Source organism: Rhipicephalus sanguineus, chromosome 1 (genome assembly GCF_013339695.2).
Source record: "Rhipicephalus sanguineus isolate Rsan-2018 chromosome 1, BIME_Rsan_1.4, whole genome shotgun sequence".
Taxonomy (NCBI): domain Eukaryota; kingdom Metazoa; phylum Arthropoda; class Arachnida; order Ixodida; family Ixodidae; genus Rhipicephalus; species Rhipicephalus sanguineus.
The window spans coordinates 32729593-32745191 of record NC_051176.1 but is presented as its reverse complement, the minus strand read 5'-3'; the positions used below and the strand labels follow the sequence as shown (position 1 = coordinate 32745191).

At 46.7% G+C, this 15599-nt stretch overlaps 1 protein-coding gene across 2 annotated transcripts in view; it reads left to right on the top strand.

The window, feature by feature from the left end:
• The window catches only part of LOC119390287 (uridine-cytidine kinase 2-B), a 197569-nt gene that overhangs the window by 97227 nt on the left and 84743 nt on the right, over positions 1-15599 (top strand). For both annotated transcript variants that reach the window (XM_037657878.2, XM_037657867.2), the window contains 2 exons: positions 883-1028; positions 10983-11080. In XM_037657878.2, coding sequence (XP_037513806.1) covers positions 883-1028; positions 10983-11080 — 244 coding nt within the window. The remainder of the gene's footprint in view (positions 1-882; positions 1029-10982; positions 11081-15599) is intronic.

The following is a 15599-nucleotide window of genomic DNA, read 5'->3' as shown; positions in this document are numbered from 1 at the left end:
CGGGGAGAGTGTCAATATAATTGCTATCGCAATAAAAAAGGACAGTGGCTCTCAAGTTTCCTGATGCTCTTTTATTGCGTCCAGAATGTTTTTTAGGCCACTTTTGCCGCAGTAGACTGGTGTCCTGCGGAAAAGCGTTCTGAGATTGAGAAGGGGCTATTAATACTAGCTGTCAGGGACACAGCACATTTTGCTCTTCAATTACTCATTCGTGCACGCGCCGTGTAAATACGTCTGAAAAATTATTGGCAGTCATTTGGAGCTGCTGTGTATGGCGTTTATGCGGCCTTGAGAAACAAATAGACAAAAACGTACGCCAATTTTCTTCTTTCTCCACCCCCACTTGCTCCTGCTTTACGAATCTCCCGAATTTCGAGGGTGCCAGGTTCGTAGGTCCACATTAGCATTTTCAGTGCCTGTCGAATTATTTGACAGGCCCTGCAAATGCTAATGTGGACTTGTTCGCACTGTGGGGTGGCTCAATACAATGCTTTTATTGAAATATAGCAGTGTTCACATGCACTGTGCACGAGTTAGCTGATGTTGAATGGTTTGTACGCATTTTAGTTTTCTTTTCTAAAAGTGAGCCAGAGGTTGTACTGCTCCAAACTTGAGATTTCGTGCTAAAAAAATTCAGTTTTTTTTTGTAACCTGCTCCAAATTGGGATTTTTGTGCTCTAACAGCAACATTTTGCTGCTCCAAAAATTGCTCCAAATCCCATTTCGGCTATTGCACCCCAGCATGATGTAAATTTGTGATGCGGCGTGTTTTCTTGTTCGAGACATCTTGGCGATTTTTCTGGAGGCAGTTTTGGTGTTCCTTGAATTCAGGAGTGTTTCATTGTTTTCGGAGATGTGATCGTGCCTTTCTATTGATTTCAGGTTGAGGGACCAGTGGATAAGCATAGCGCCCGCAGACGTTGTTCTGGTGGAAGGAGTGCTGCTGTTTTACTTCCCACGCCTGCGAGACATGTTCCACATGAAGCTCTTCGTGGATACTGACCCTGACACACGGCTTGCACGCAGAGGTGGTTATTTCCGTCGCCATTGCCGCAGTTTTCTTGCATGCTGCTTGCAAGTTATGGCATCTTTATGCTTACCGGTGCATCTTCTGGTGTCACCATGTATGCATGTAACTCTTTGGAGTACCATTATGTAGTGCCAGGTTCTCGTAATAAATCCGTACTGAACTTTTAAATTGAGACAGGCTTACATGCCCGTCTCTAGAGCACTAGAATATTTGCTATGTGCAAAGGCTCCTGCCTGTCGTGCGTAGCGCACATTTGCGCTTAGGTCAATGTGCCGCGTGTGCAGTATCTCATTTTATTATATATCGTAGTCGCCTGCATGTACTTCTTTCTCTCTCCAATTTCTTCTTAGCCAGCAAGAGATACGCTGTCCAGGACAACTTCCCCTCCTTTTCCAAAACATTTTCTTCCCATTCACTGTGAATTGCAATGCATGACCCTTCGCTCGAGTGCCCTCCCAGTCGAGTTGATTGTGCTCTCTTCAAAAACAAAAAAATGTTCTGCTTTCTACTAAAGTGCATATCCTCGTGCTTTCCGTTGTCAGCTTTCTTATTGGGGCAATGATACATTGGCCCACCGAGAAGCACAGGCTTCTGTAACTTTTATGACGGCTTGCTTTGTCATGATTCACTGCTGCCATAGCATTGTAATTCTTCTCTCTATATACCTTTTTTTCGGTGGTGTGTCATCTGCCTGGCATGTCAGTGTATTGTCACAATGCAGAAAAAGAAAGCAAAGAGCACAACGCATGAAGGTTGTGCGAATTGCTGGAATGGTGCAACACTTGCTGCTTTTTTCTTGAGAGTGTGCTGGCGCCACTTGCTTGACTGGGGGAGCATGCCAGCCACAGCTGATGCGTTGCACCCGATAGTGATCGCAATACTAGTACTTTTAGACTCTTCTCCTGTATTTCATTTCATTATCTAGGTAGAAGCTCTTTAAATGCAACCTGAAGGGAGTGGGAAATTACTGTATTTACTTAAATCTAGGCCGATAGTTTTTTTTTAGATGCTCATATACGAATCTAGGCAAAAAAAAGAGAAAAAAATGTAGCAACGTTAGTTACCGTCTCCAATCAGCATAATAACTGTGGATCGCTCACGATGATTTCGTGGGTTGCATACGTGCCGGTTCAAAGTGCACACCACAACTTGAGGTGTGGCCGGTGACCCGCTGTACCGCAAAATATATTTCATGTTTTCGTTTGTAGACACTGGCTGGCCAGTGATAACGACTTGGGTATGTGTGGCGATGGCCAGAAGCGTGATAGCAGCCACGAACAATCGTGCAATGACTGATCGCCGACAATCCTATCTCATTAAAGGAGTACTGACACGATTTTGAAGTGCAGCGAAACGGACGTTTTTCGTTTCCTTGGCATGTAGTGTTAACGCTCTCCCCACACCGCATCCGGGAAATACGTATAAATATTTAAGTTTGATTTTAAAGTTTTCATCTCCCAGCATCTGCAAGGCAGCTTCACCGCATGGACGCCCTATGACGTTTCAAGTCAGCTCACTTGGTTTGCGAAGTCTGGGTTCTGCATGCAGCCTAAATCACAGAAATCACTGTCGGAGGCACTGGACGTCAGTTCACTCATCATGAACCACGTTCGACTGACAGCAAAGGACAGCAGGTGCATATTTCGTGGGTTGCAGTCTGCCTGTGACGTCACGGGCAGACTTGACACGTCACTATGAAGCCGCCCTCTCGAAACCGAAACCGAAACTGCTGGTTGAAAGAAGCGGTATTAAAAAAACCTGCATTTCCCCGAAGGGGAGTATGAGGAAGTGCGAAGCACGGGGTGATGCCATGAGGGGGCACGCGCGACTAAACTGCAGAGCCGAGCGAAGGAGACGGCAGCGAGAGAGCACGCGCCAGCCGACCCACGGAGGTCTGGCCGTTTTTAAGTGCAAAGCACTTTTACTGATGATGATGATCTGTCTTCCGAACTCGTTCCAAAGAACCCGCAACGCGTTCAACTTGTTGGCGGCGTTGCGCACGCCCGAGATGGGGCTCAGGTTGTTGTCGAACCACAGTCGATCGCACACCGCGCAGCTATATCTGAAGCTGCGGTCCAGGAAGTCTCGCTTGAAGCGCGCGTCCGGCCGATCGAATTCGAGGGCCCGCGCTCGCTCACGCATCGCGCGTCCCCGCGCCAGATCGGCTTCGGGGTGCTCGGCTCGCTTCGCACGCTTTCGTTCGGCGTCTCGCCGCCGGCCTTCATCACCACAGGCAATGCGCGGGGCGCGCGCAGCCATGGAGCGGAGGGCGGAGCGCGCGCAGTCACGTGGGGCGTGACGTCGCTGCGCCGTTGCTACAGACGCTCCTCTCCGCTCCTCGCGCCGTTGCTACGGGACGGCGGATTCAGGGTCGCTTATAAAGTGCATTCGCACTTAAAATATATGCAATGCATCCCCAGGCACCACGACACTCTTTTTAGGGTTCTCGACACTCGTGCTTTCATTTAGAGCAACAACCCGAAAAAATTTAAAATTCATGTCAGTACTCCTTTAAGCATCTTCAACTATCTGTTCAGCATCCTGTGTGGCATTGCGCTGCTGTTAACCTACTGCACACTTCTAATAGGTGACAACCCAAACGCATCGTGCCGTGGCCAGCCAGCTAAACCCGCCTAAACTACACAAGACAGCATAGCTGTCCCCACGTTGGCCCAACATTGTGCACCACAACACTTGCCAACTGATAGAAGCAAGCGGCTCGTGCACAAGGAAACGTCACTGCGCAGACTCGCATGGCAAATGCGTGCGTACAGTAGTCCTGCTGCAGTGATAGCATGAGTGTATATAGTAGGCGATGTGCTGCACACAATTAGCTTGGGATGAACAGTGCCAGATGCAGCGGATGCTGGGTTTCAGAGGAGCGGCATACGGTTTTCATTCAGTAGAGATCGCTATACAAATATATGCACGCACACACATTGGAGAAAGCTGGATGAGTCGTCCGCTCTGCCACATATCAAACTATTTCATGATCCTCTTCGTGGCTTGATGTATATCTGGGTTTGATTGTAAGTGCCCATATGCGGAGACTACGGGGGGAGGGGGGGCTCGCACCCCCCTTCCCTCGGCCAGTTTCATGGTGCCAGAGCCTGGCGCCGACGCGGGGTATTTTTTGAGCTTGGCTTGGGTCCGTCAGTTGACAACGGACAGTTGGCCGTCCTGTCCGGCAGCTGTTTCACAGGGGGCTGTTTATGACGACTTTTTCCTTTTAGGCTTTTAAAATATGTACAGGGCCGAACAATAAGCGGAAAATGACCCTGAAGCGGATTTGTAGGTGCAGAATATGTTGTGTTAGCTATGGCAAGTTAAAAGAAATCTTGAACCTCGTAGCAACTGGTTTTTCAGAAAAGAAAAATACTTCTGAGAATGCACAGCACCTCCGACAGTCAGTTAGTGAATGATTTCGCATAGACTTGCTCGTCAATAAAAAGAATGTAACTGCTTGGTTGTATCAAATGGGTAGCCTTCGACATGCCTGCCTATAAAAATTCCGAGAAAAGATGGACACAGCCCCGAGCAAAAGCTGCTTCGTATCCAAAACTGTCACAGTTGTTACTTTGTGTTTGAGCAGCGCGCTGCATGTGTCGACTGTGCACAACCCAACGCTCTTAGATATTTTTTTTTCTTGAAAATTGCGGTGCGTAGAGCATGGCCTCCGAGATTGTGAGCAGGCAGATTTCTCTCCGGCCGTCCCGATCGCGCGGAGACAGCGTGATTTCAGAGGTGGGCGTGTCCGACGCCTCCTCCGCGCCGCGCTACTCGCCACCGAGGCGTCGCCGAGGGCTATACATGCACCTGCGAAGCCGCCGCGCCTTTGGTGTGGCTTGGATGAGGCGAGGAAAAAATGGTTTCGCGCTACTATATGATCTTCTACTGACTTTGAAATGACAGCTTATTGTGTACAGCGGTAATGATCATTCTGAAAAGACAGGGCGTGCAAACACGGACACAAGAAAGAAGTCAGGACACCACAAACGCCGACTAACAACTGAAGGGACGCACAATGGCTGAAAAGAAAGAAGGCACGAAAACTTATCTGCGCATGCCCATGCAACATGCGAACATATCAATCCGGCACGCGTGGCGGTCTACGTGAAAGATAACTGTTAAGGCATTTGATTTCATCCTTATGCAAGTTAATCGACGGTTGGCTCACGCATGCGCTACCACTATTCTCGATATGCCATGCTTCAATCATCAGGCGCGTTTCTTCATTTCTATGCCGGTACAACATTGTGCATTCATCAAATTTTGGCGTGCACTTACAATCTCGACAATGTAAAGATAGATTAGAAGGTGAGCCTCCTGTTAGTGATCTCTTATGTTCCAGCAATCTCTGGTTGATGCATCGGCCCGTCTGTCCTACGTAGAAGCGGCCGCAGCTGAAAGGAATCTTATACACCACATCCCTTTCAGCTGCGGCCGCTTCTACGTAGGACAGACGGGCCGATGCATCAACCAGAGATTGCTGGAACATAAGAGATCACTAACAGGAGGCTCACCTTCTAATCTATCTTTACATTGTCGAGATTGTAAGTGCACGCCAAAATTTGATGAATGCACAATGTTGTACCGGCATAGAAATGAAGAAACGCGCCTGATGATTGAAGCATGGCATATCGAGAATAGTGGTAGCGCATGCGTGAGCCAACCGTCGATTAACTTGCATAAGGATGAAATCAAATGCCTTAACAGTTATCTTTCACGTAGACCGCCACGCGTGCCGGATTGATAGGTTCGCATGTTGCATGGGCATGCGCAGATAAGTTTTCGTGCCTTCTTTCTTTTCAGCCATTGTGCGTCCCTTCAGTTGTTAGTCGGCGTTTGTGGTGTCCTGACTTCTTTCTTGTGTCCGTGTTTGCACGCCCTGTCTTTTCAGAATGAATACTTACCAACTAGCTCAGCTCTCTGTTATTCTAAGCAGTAATGATCGTGTTAGAAGCAGCACAAAAAATTCACAGTTTCGCCGCAAGGGCGAAGCAATTAATGCGATAGCAAGAAATTGGAATGTCACACGAAGAATGAGAAGCAGCTCGATACTTGCAGCGCGCCGCTGAAGCACAAAGAACGACGCCTGAAAAGAACGCACAGGGCAAGCGTGAACTAACAACTGTCACAGTTGTTACGTCTTTGTGCTTGAGCAACGCGCTGCAAGTGTCGACAATGGAGAATCAGACGCTCTTAGATATTTCTTTTTCTTTTAAACTGCGGCGCGTAGAGGGACCCCCTGCGTCTCCTGCCACACGGGGGCGTCTGATGCAAGGTGTGTCCGGTGTTCTTTGTTTTTTTCTGCCACATCACGAGTGGGTACAGAAAAAGGCTACCTTGTTGTGCGCGTACCAAGGGCAGTTTTTAAATTGAAAGAAAATTAGGAGCGTTGCGTCGACAAGTGTCGACAACGGAGAATCAGATGCTCTTAGATATTTCCTTTTCTTTTAAACTGCGCCGTGTGGAGTGACCCCCTGCGTCTGCTGCCACACGGGGCCGTCTGATGCAAGGTGTGCCTAAAGTCACTGTAACGGGAAAAGTACCGCATCCGTTTTCTCTTCGCCGCCGCGCCCTTTCGGCGGCTTCGCCGCATAAAGCTCGCCCGCCTCGCTAGTGTCTCCCGGCCGCCGATGCACGGCGCTTTGGAGGGCGATTGTTTTTATAGCCTCAGAAAAGCGTGCAGGAGCATTACAACATCCGGTATCGTTTTGACACTTCATCGCAAGCCTGTCGAGGCATGGATGAATGTCTGGGTACTGCGCTTTTGGGTCCAGAAACCGACGGGAAATGGGCAAAACCGTCTTTGCTATTCCCAGCGAGAAAAAAAGGATGCCAAGCGACGGGCTGTGTGGCTGCACAGACTACGGCGGGAAAAATTTGTTCCCACGACTGATACCCGCCTTTGTGAGTTAAGCGTTTCATTGAGAATTCGCGAATGTTGTTTCGGGGAATGTTTGCGTCTCCCCTGTACTAGTGCAGCTTGTCTCGCGCGGTTGCCGCAGAAGGTTCATGCACGATGACATTGGCGGGCAGCTCTTAATTATGTTTGGCGTAAAATTGACGCCTTTGGGCTCACATATAACGATCAGCGTGTTGTGAAAATTGACTGCTACAGATTGGTATTACATGACGTGACTATATGACGAACATAAATAACAGGTGGTAACATGAAAATAATGGCACGCATGGCATGTAAGGCATGATTTACATGCCATGCTCATGATGCTGTCGCGGCAGGTTCGCTAGCTTGATATGCACCAAAATCGGTATTGTCTGACGTGGCTGTATGACGAACATCAATAGCAGGTGGTAACATGAAAATAATGGCACGCATGTCATGTAAGGCATGATTTACATGTTACCACCGTCACTAACGTTCGTCATACATGAATATCTCGTCATATCAATTTTCGTAATATGCATTTCATTAAACGACCGCGAGCGTCCCGAGACCATGTCATGTAAATCATGTTTTACATGGCATGCCTGGCATGATTTGCACTTTGTAACCAGTAACTTCTGTTCGTCATAGACTCTTGTCGCGCCATACCAATGTTGGTGTGTATCAATCTAGCGAAGCGGCCGCGAGCGCACTATGAGCGTGACATAAAAATCATGCAGTACATGGCATGCATGTCATTATTTTCATGTTATCACCTGTAATTTATATTCGTCATACAGTCATGTTATGCCATACCAAATTTGGTGTACATCCCATTAACGAAACGGCCAGGAGAGCACAAAGTCGTGGGCGGATAGATAGATAGATAGATAGATAGATAGATAGATAGATAGATAGATAGATAGATAGATAGATAGATAGATAGATAGATAGATAGATAGATAGTACGTTCAAAGTTGCAGAAGTTCGCTAAAAAATGCTTCGCATTTAATTAATGTCGACAGCCGAGCGCGCAAATGCCGCGCAGTTCGCATTTCTGTATCGTGTTAGTACGCGTGCGTGCGCGTGTAGGCAAGTGAAAACTGCCGCTATTTCTTTCCTAATCAGTTGGGGAACAGCGGTGTGCTTTATTCGGGGCTACAAAAGCGCACGCAATGCGCAAAAAACATGCGTTACTCCGCGTGAACATGCGTTACTCCGCGCAGCTTCGGCCGCGCTGGACCAAATATGGCGGCGAGCAGGACGGTCGCGGTACTTTTCCCGTTCTAGTGACTTTAGGTGTGCCCGGTGTTTTTCTTTTTCTGCCACATCGCGAGTGGGTACAGAAAAGGGCCACTTTGTCGTGCGCGTCTCAAGGGCAGTTTTCAAACTGAAAGAAAAGTAGGACCGCTGCATGATATAAAACACACTCCAGCTCCTCCGGGATTTGCTTACCACCAGCGGTAAATGGTGTATATTAATAGCTCGCCGTTATTTCGCCGGCTCATGCAGCGGGCTGGGTAGCGAGGGGGCGATGGTTCGAATCCCCGGTTGGGTATTTAGGAATAATTTTCTTCTGCTCTATTTTTTTTCTTTATATATATATAAAGGCACAAAGAAAAATAGAGCAGAAGAAAATTATTCCTAAATACCCAACCGGGGATTCGAACCATCGACCCCTCGCTACCCAGCCCGCTGCATGAGCCGGCGAAATAACGGCGAGCTATTAATATACACCATTTACCGCTGGTGGTAAGCAAATCCCGGAGGAGCTGGAGTGTGTTTTATATATATATATATATATATATATATATATATATATATATACATACATACATACATATACATATCCGGGACATGACGGCGACGGCAAAATCAGCCGAGAGTGTCCGCATAATTGCTATCGCAATAAAACATACATTTAACACGGTGTGCGCACAGCGGTGACATCGAAATGTCCTTTCAGTTGCGCAGAACATCAGCACCGCGTCTACGCAAGGTAACAGCTGAAACGCTCAGTTTAAGCAGCATGAGCACGTTAAAAAGAAATAAAGTCCAGCGCACGCTGAAGATGGGCACTAACTGAACCGACCAAACTTCTCATTTGGCATCAGTCATGCTTTCTTCTTGCGATGTCGGCACCGCCGAGGGTTCTGGCACGGCCAGACAGACCTGCGACAAAGGCGAAATCTGTGCTCGCCTAGCTTTCCAACGTCTCTAGCACAATGCTTCGCGCTCTCCTGATGTCTTCCTACGTTTCCCTTCCAAACTAAATTAAAAAAAAACGCTCAAGCGCGTGCTGTGAGTTTTTTGCGTTTGCGACGAGTGCGCGGACCTGCAAAGTGGCGACCCTGCCGCTAGCGCTCCTCGCAGATGGCGTCAAGTGCATACCTCCAGTACATTTATTTATCTTTGTATAAGTTAAATAACACTACACTGGACGTTTTGAATATATTTGGTGAACTTCAAGCCTATACTGGAGGAATCTCAACCGCTTTTGTAAGCGTTCATTATGTGTTGTGATCTTGAAAAGTTATCAAGACTAGGTGTTTTTTTATAATTGTGATATCTATTTATTTATTGTAAATGCAATAAAATTAGTAATTTATGAAAATTTTACAGTAAAATTATTCCAACTTTCACGCTGCTTTGAGTCCTTGAAAGTCCTAGAAAGTCCTTGAATATCCTTGAATTTTTGCTTTGCAAACCTGTACGAACCCTGCATTGGTGTTCTGTTCAGAGTTTTGCTGGGTTTTACTTAGTGACAGCGCCTCCACAAATGTGTTTTTGCTGGTTTTTCATTGTGATAGCAATTATATGGACACTCTCGGCTGGTTTGTGCCGTTGGTGTCGACGTCATGCCCCTGATATGTATATGTATCTGTATATAAAAGCCATAAAAAGAAATAACTCAGAAAAATACTTTCCGAAGTGCGGATTCGAACGGGCGACCCCTCGCTCTGCAGCGCGCGGCGTTAAACGGCTACGCCACGGAGTTTACGTTCCTGAGCATACTATCGGCGAGCTATTTATATACACCATTTACCGCTTGCGGTACGCAGATCTTGGGAGGAATTTCAGCGACGTCTTTCTAAGCGCACGCTTAGCGCAATCTCGCTGGTAATGCATTACCAGCAAGATGGTGCGAAAGGCACGCTTAGAAGGTTGTCGCCCCGCTCGTTGCGATGCGCGCGCCCCGCTAACACCTGTACTTTGCCCTATACAGGGCTTAGTCGCCCGTGCGCGCCCTCTTATCTTGTGATGGGGGCAGTTTGTTCGTCTTGTGCTTTCATCGGAAAGCTTGCGTTGAAGTTACAGAGCGCACGAATGCCACTTCGCTCGCAGCAGCGGCCGTGTTTGTGAAAGGAGCGCGCTGCACAAACACAAAGTAACAACTGTGACAGCTGTTCGCGCTCGTCCTGTGTGTACCTGTGCGTTCGTTTCGTGCATCCTTTGTGTTTGAGGAGCTCGCTTTAAGTGTCCAGCTGTAAACGTTGTTAGTTTGGGCTCGTCCTGTGTGTGTTCTTTTTGTGCATCCTTTGTACTTGAGCAGCGCACTGCACGTTTCGAGCTGCTTGCCGTTCTTCGCATGACATTGCAATTTCTTGCTATCGCATTCATTGCTTCGCCCTTGCGGCAAAACTGTGACTTTTTGCAACTTTAACAACTTGGCAAAATGACATAGCTTGTCTTAGGAAGACATTTCTTTCCCCAACTGTCCAGTAAAGCACACACAAAAAAAAATGCGGTAATGCTTCGCACGTGGAGCAAAGACAACCTGAAGATCTTTTCATATAGTCGTGCGGCCAGCCGGACAGTCAGTCTCGTACTGCAGTAACTGTGCAGGGAAGTGGATTCCATGGAAAACTAGAAGCGGGATGAAGAAACCTTTGCAAAAATTTTATTCATCAGCAGCGGGGGTCAATAATTGTCACTGCAAAAATATGTTTACTGTAACTACATATTGTTCTAGTTTCCACGTGCAGAAAGAGACAATGACACTCTTTGGCAGTTAGTGTGTGGTGTTGTATTGAGGCTTTCTTTTCCCCTTTTCTTTTTCAGTGCTGCGTGATGTGAAAGAACGTGGTCGGGACCTCGAAAAAGTTCTGCACCAGTACACTAATTTTGTGAAACCCGCATTCGAGGAGTTTTGCCTACCTGTGAGTTTTTCATCACCACACAATTCGACATGTTTGAGGTTTCACATTCAGCAGGGTTGCCATCTTTTTCCGAAAAAAAAAACGACCCTTCGATGGGGGGTCTAACAGGAGATTAAATTAATGTTGAACAATAGACGCTATGCCAGGTCCTTGGCCAGCAGTGCCATTTAATGTAACATTGCTTTCCTTAAGCTAAATAATCTTCATGTACAAACAAAAACACACTGAATGAACTAACTAGTCTGATTGCTGGCATAAAAATACCCGTGATTGGAATGGCACTTTGCTTATTGCTCTGAATGTGCTGCACTGAAAAGGAACCGCTATACTTCGTCCATAAAACGCTCTGTTTTGCGTCTGAATCCAACAGAACAGTGGCATTATAGACAAAAACGGACGTTAAAATGTATACAGTCCATATACCAGAAAAATGTCGGATATTCTGTATACATACATGCAATAATACGATCTATTCCAATTATCGCTACATTTGAAAGGGATCTTAAAAAGTGGTTGACAAATAGTGTAAGAGTTTTGGTGATTGATGATAAATATTTACCGTCGTAGTTGTTGAACTGATGCTTATAAAATGCCCCAGATAATAAATATTTGCGATATTATGAGAAAAAAAAAAGGGCCAATGGAAGCCAGTGTGCCGGTGTGGACCGGCAACCGGCGCACGATCTGAAAAAACGGCCGGTCCAAAACCGGACAGGTGACAACCCTACGTTTCAGTGGATAGCACTCTGCCCACAGTCTCTTGCCTTTTTTTTTTGTGTGTGTGTGTGTGTGTATTTAACATTTTGCAGGGTGTTTGGAAAAGCCTCACAACATCACGGTTGAAATTTGGGCTAGTTGGTACATACTGTCGGCGAAAAATAGTGCTGGATGAATAGGGACATGAGAACAGGACATAGTGCTTGTGTTGTGTGTCCTCTTCTCGTGTCCCTGTTCATCCAGCGCTATTTTTCATGGACCTCACAACATGTTCCAACACTGGAAGATGTGGTTGTTTCTAAGAGTTTAAGATTGTTCGCTCCCAGCTACATTATGCTGCAAGGGACACTAATAATAAACAATTAGTCATCTTATACTGTTAACTTATTGTTACATCACTGCGTATTCTGAAGTGTAACGATCGCTCCACAGTTGAGCAGAGACGAAGGACACAAGAACACAAAACGGACAGCAAAAAGTCCTTGTCCGTTTTGTGTTCTTGGGTCATTCGTCTCGGCTAATCTATGCAGCGCATCATTACACTTCAAAATGCCGTACCAACTAGCCCCAGCGGGAGCACTTTTAAATAACTGCATATTTTCATGAATTTCACTGTGGTTTTAGGGGAGGGAATGGAGGTCACACTGCCATTTTTTATATTGTAGAGAAAAAACCAGTGAGAACTAAGACACGGGACTAGACAGAGATGAATATTCTTGAACAGGGGGTGTCGCTGGAGCCAACATTTCGACGAGTGGTCTTGCTTCTTCAAGGCAGTTGGAGTCAACATTTCGACAGTTGGTCTTGTCTTCTTCAAAGCAGCTGGAGTCAACATTTCGATGAGTGGTGATGTCTTCAAGGCAGCTGAAGCCAACATTCAATGAGTGGTCTTGTCTTCTTCAAGGCAGCTTTAGCCAATATTCGACGAGTGGTCTTGCTTCTTTAAGGCAGCTGGAGTCAACATTTCGACAGTTTGTCGTGTCTTCTTCAAAGCAGCTGGAGCCAACATTTCGACAATTGGTGTTGTCTTCTTCAAGGAAGCTGGAGCGGACATTTCGACGAGTGGTCTTGTCTTCTGCAAGGAAGCTGGAGCCAATATTCGACGAGTGGTCCTGTGTTCTTCAAGGCAGCTGGAGCCAATATTTGACGAGTGGTCTAGCTTCTCTAAGGCAGCTGTAGTCAGCATTTCGACAGCTGGTATTGTCTTCAAAGCAGCTAGAGTCAACATTTCGACAGTTAGTACTGTCTTCTTCAACGCAGCTGGAGCCAACTTTTCGACAATTGGTCTTATCTTCTTCAAGGAACCTGGAGCTAACATTTCGATGAGTGGTCATGTCTTCAAGGCAGCTGGAGCCAATATTCGACGAGCGGTCTTGTCTTCTTCAAGGCAGCTGTAGGCAACATTTCGACAGTTGGTCTTGTCTTCTTCGAAGCAGCTGGGGCCAATATTGCGACAATTCGTCTTGTCTTCTTCAAGGAAATTGGAGCCAACATTTCGATGAGTGGTCATGTCTTCAAAGCAGCTGGAGACAATATTCGATGAGTGGTCCTGTCTTCTTCGAGGCAGCTGGAGCCAATATTCGACGAGTGGTCTAGCTTCTATAAGGCAGCTGTAGTCAACATTTCGACAGTTCGTCTTGTCTTCTTCAAAGCAGATGAAGCCAACATTCCGACAATTGGTCTTGTCTTCTTCAAGGCAGCTGGAGCCGACATTCGATGAGTGGTCTTCTTCAAGGCAGCTGGAGTCATTTTGATGAGTGGTGTTATTCAAGGCACTTGGAGCCAACATTTGGAACTTGGTCTTGTCGTATTCAAGGTAGCCGGAGCCAACATTTCGACAAGTGTTCTTGTCTTCTTGTTAGGGCCATGGGGAGGTACACAGACACACGCGCGCACACACACTCAGGTCTGCATCTTCTCTTGCGTCTTGGTTTTGACAAGCTCTTTTCACTTTCACGCTTCTAAATACTTGAATTTCGTACCTATGCCGCGGTGTCTTTATGTAAGTGGGTTGTCATGGATTTAAAGGTGTGCTTCATGTTTTGGCTGCGGCAACGTAATGTGAGTTCTTGAAACTTGTTAGCTTCAGTATTCGTCAACAGTCGATCTTTGCTGAAAAAAAAATGCTAATGAGGTTGAGCCGCGGAGCAAGGATTCTTGAGGAGAACTGCGTTCGCTCGGGCGTCCTAATGAAGTCACGGAATCGGGCACTAAAGCGGCAAAGCACTGACGCGCCCTCTGCCGTGAGTGTCTGCTAGCGGAGAGGGGAAAGCGCGCGCGTCGTGCTCTCCGACGAAGCTCGCCGGTTCAAGGCCATTAGGCGCCGATTCTCCGTTCGCGCTTTACGGCCAAGTGGGCATTTCTTGTACGTTCTCGCCGGCTCCATATTTTTCAATAAAATAATGGAAAAATGGCGTCACATACAGGAAAATTACGCGAGCGAGATATCTTGTAATCTATGTAATGTCTTTTTTATGCTGTGTATTATGTGCCTTATATTTTGTTTCTGGATGACAATCGCCTTATCATGTCTATGTTTTCTACACAGTGTAATAATTTCGTTTTCAATCTGCGGTTCATATATATAATAAAATCACAACTACAATGTGTACGCCCTGTTGTGGTGCACTGCCCGTGAGGTACCATATCGCCATGTTTACCGCGGTGCTGCTACTGCTCCCACTTTTTACTTTATATTTATTTTGCTGCTTTATTTTTTGTATCGGGCTGTGAACTAGTCAAGCTGTTTTAAAACGTAGCTTTTTTTCACAGTCCTTTCTGTACGACAGAATGGAAAACAAACTTTGACTCGACTTAACGCGAAGTCTATAATTCTGGTAACGTGAACTCGATAGGTTTGGTATAATTTTTAAGGCGAAAGCCTTAGATGCCTCATCAAACGCAAAACCTGATTTTCGGCGTCGGCGTCCCGCGTCGGCGGCGTAAACATGAGTGATGCAAACAGTCATCATCCCGTGGTGACGTCACCACGTGACGTTATCCTGACATCACAGATCACCAAAACTTGTGACGTCACATGACGTGACGTCATCACATGACATCGTCGCTTCGCATTGCCACCGTGATCGGTGGTCCGATCACGGAGGCAGTGCAAAACCACGTGTGGTGCAGAAAGCTTTTGCACGGGGGTGAAGCAGGATAGACACATGGACTGAAGAAAAAGATGACGACTTTCGCCTTCTAGTCGTCTTGGTCCAATGCATAAGGGACCCTGTGAGTTTTTTCAACGAATGAAGGGACTTACTCTTCAAGAAGTGCTTCTCGCAAACGTAGTCACGAGGCGTGATCTCTCGATCTTTCCTTCATATGGCCCGAGACCACGGTTCCAACCACACGGAGTTACTGGGAACTTTGAAGGTTGCGTACCCACTCTTTGCGGGATGCGTACCCACTCTTGCAGTTCGGCACGACACATTTCCGTCCCATCCTAAAGGAGCACTGGTGGAAATCTGCAAAGTGCTTTCCTTTGTTGATGGAGCAATACTTCTTTCTACGTGCCTTTGTTGCGGCGTGAAAAGCGCCCGTAATGTTCCTGAAGTCAGCTCTGCCAGCACAACGCGGAAGCCACTGAGCGCGCTAAAGAGACAAAAAAATGTTGCAGTGGCTTAGCTCGGCTCTGCCAAGATAACGTAGCGTTAGCAAAGGTTCAGCTGATTGTTCTTAGCTTTCCTGATTGTCTAGGATTAGCTTGATGATCATGCTTACTGCTGCTCCAATGACACACACATGGTATACATATTATGTGGCACATGCATATTTATTTTGCCAGGCAAGTACTTCG